At 40.9% G+C, this 1,839-nt stretch overlaps 1 protein-coding gene across 2 annotated transcripts in view; it reads left to right on the top strand.

Moving 5' to 3' along the window:
- LOC106878157 (UPF0489 protein C5orf22 homolog) overlaps positions 1–1,839 on the top strand; it is a 13,603-nt gene that overhangs the window by 8,754 nt on the left and 3,010 nt on the right. For both annotated transcript variants that reach the window (XM_014927295.2, XM_014927294.2), the window contains exons 5-6: positions 269–510; positions 1,229–1,737. In XM_014927295.2, coding sequence (XP_014782781.1) covers positions 269–510; positions 1,229–1,737 — 751 coding nt within the window. The remainder of the gene's footprint in view (positions 1–268; positions 511–1,228; positions 1,738–1,839) is intronic.

Here is a 1,839-nt window from a genome sequence, read left to right as displayed (position 1 = left end):
CTCATTGGTTCATACATACATATATACATAGATAAGAGAGTAGGGTGTGATTTGAGGGAGATTTGGCTGCTGTTTCTAGCAGGTCTAGCTACCATGTAGAGGTATCCCTCATTGGCTCATACATATATACATAGATAAGGGAGTAGAGTGTGATTTGAGGGAGATTTGGGTGCTATTTCTAGCAGGTCAAGCTACCATATAGAGGTCTCTCTCATTGGCTCATACATATATTAATATGATAAAAGTTTTTGTATGGTTTTTGTTACAGGTTAAGTTGCAAGATCAACTATTTCATCAGTGAAGCCCTCTATGTCCCAGAAGAGGACCTTATTAACAAAAAGAGGGTCACCTTAATCACCATCACACTAGAACCTTCAAGCTGGTCCTCATCCCCGGCACCACCAGCCTCCGACACAACCACTCTTCATTGTTCCATAGAAGCCACAGTGACCGGAGCAGCAGCAACAGACTCACCACATGTGGCAGCAGTTGAACAGCCCTTCCCTGAAGGTATGGCACATCTTAACCCCTGCCATTAAAACCAACCGAGACTAACTTCATCTTCCATTTTTGTGGGGTTAATAGAATAACTTGCACTCCATCGGTTATGATGTTGAGGGTTCCAATTGATATGGTCAACAGAACAGCCAGCTCATGAAATTAATGTGAAAGTGGTTGAGTACTCCTCAGACACGCATAGTCTTAACGTAGTTCTCAAGGAGATTCAACTTGGCATAGAATGTTACAAGGCTGGCCCTTTTGAATTTCAGGTACAATTCATTTTTACCAGCTGTGTGCCCTGGAGCAATGTGGAATAAAGTGTCTTGCTCAAGGACACAACACATTGCCAGGAATTGAACTCTCAACCTTGCAATCATGAGCTGAACACCCTAACTGCTAAGCCACACACCTTCATGTGGATTGATAAAATAAAATAGCAGTGATATACTGGGGTAGATTTAATATTCCTCTAAAACATCTGAGATGTCAGTGGAATTATTAATAGAAGACTAACACTGTGAAAATGTGTCTGGCCATGGGAGAAATGTTTCCTGACATGCAAACAGGTGAGGGTTGGTGATAGGAAAGGCCCCTATCCATGGAAAGTCTGCCTCACCCAATTCCCTCTGATCCGTGCTTCTATGTAAAAGTAGACATTGAAACAATGATGATGATAATGACGATGCCCACAGATCAATAATTACATCATATTCACACTTTATTCCAGACTGCCAAATTTCAGCACCGAACCTTCTCAAAGACTCCAAAACAGAACTCACACTGAAATCTAATGATAATTCCTCCACAAGCTCAAACTCCACTCTGACATCAGAAGAACAGGATTGCCACCACCACCACCACCACCACAATGACAACAATAATCACCATCAAACGATTGCAAACATGGGCATGGTGCCAGCCAAAATTGAACCCGGACCTTCACCATTGAAAAAACCATGTTTGTCATCTGTCAAACTAGTTGAGGATATGACAAAGAGCTCTGCTCCATTGTCTTCTCCTGCTCGTCTCCCAGAACAAGTGCATGATGAAGCTTTGAGTTTGAGATTAAAATCTGTGTTTTCTTCCATAGCAAATCTCGGAGAAGGTTTAATCCTAGATATTGATTTGGATTTTTATTCGACAAAAAATCCGTTCTTGGAGATGTTTACCGATAAGCAATACCAGATGTTGAAGGAATTGTACCATTTCACAGAACCGGCATCCGATTCAGATCAGGTGAGTCTATACATATATATATGTAATAACGTAAGGTTAGAAAACAATAGGTAATTATGTTTTACTTTTAAGTTCAAAACGTGTCTGTAATTAACCACGGTT

The sequence above is a fragment of the Octopus bimaculoides genome, chromosome 30 (assembly GCF_001194135.2).
Source record: "Octopus bimaculoides isolate UCB-OBI-ISO-001 chromosome 30, ASM119413v2, whole genome shotgun sequence".
In the NCBI taxonomy this organism is placed as follows: Eukaryota; Metazoa; Mollusca; class Cephalopoda; order Octopoda; family Octopodidae; genus Octopus; species Octopus bimaculoides.
The sequence above is the reverse complement of the archived record's forward strand: the minus strand, read 5'-3'. Positions and strand labels throughout refer to the sequence as shown.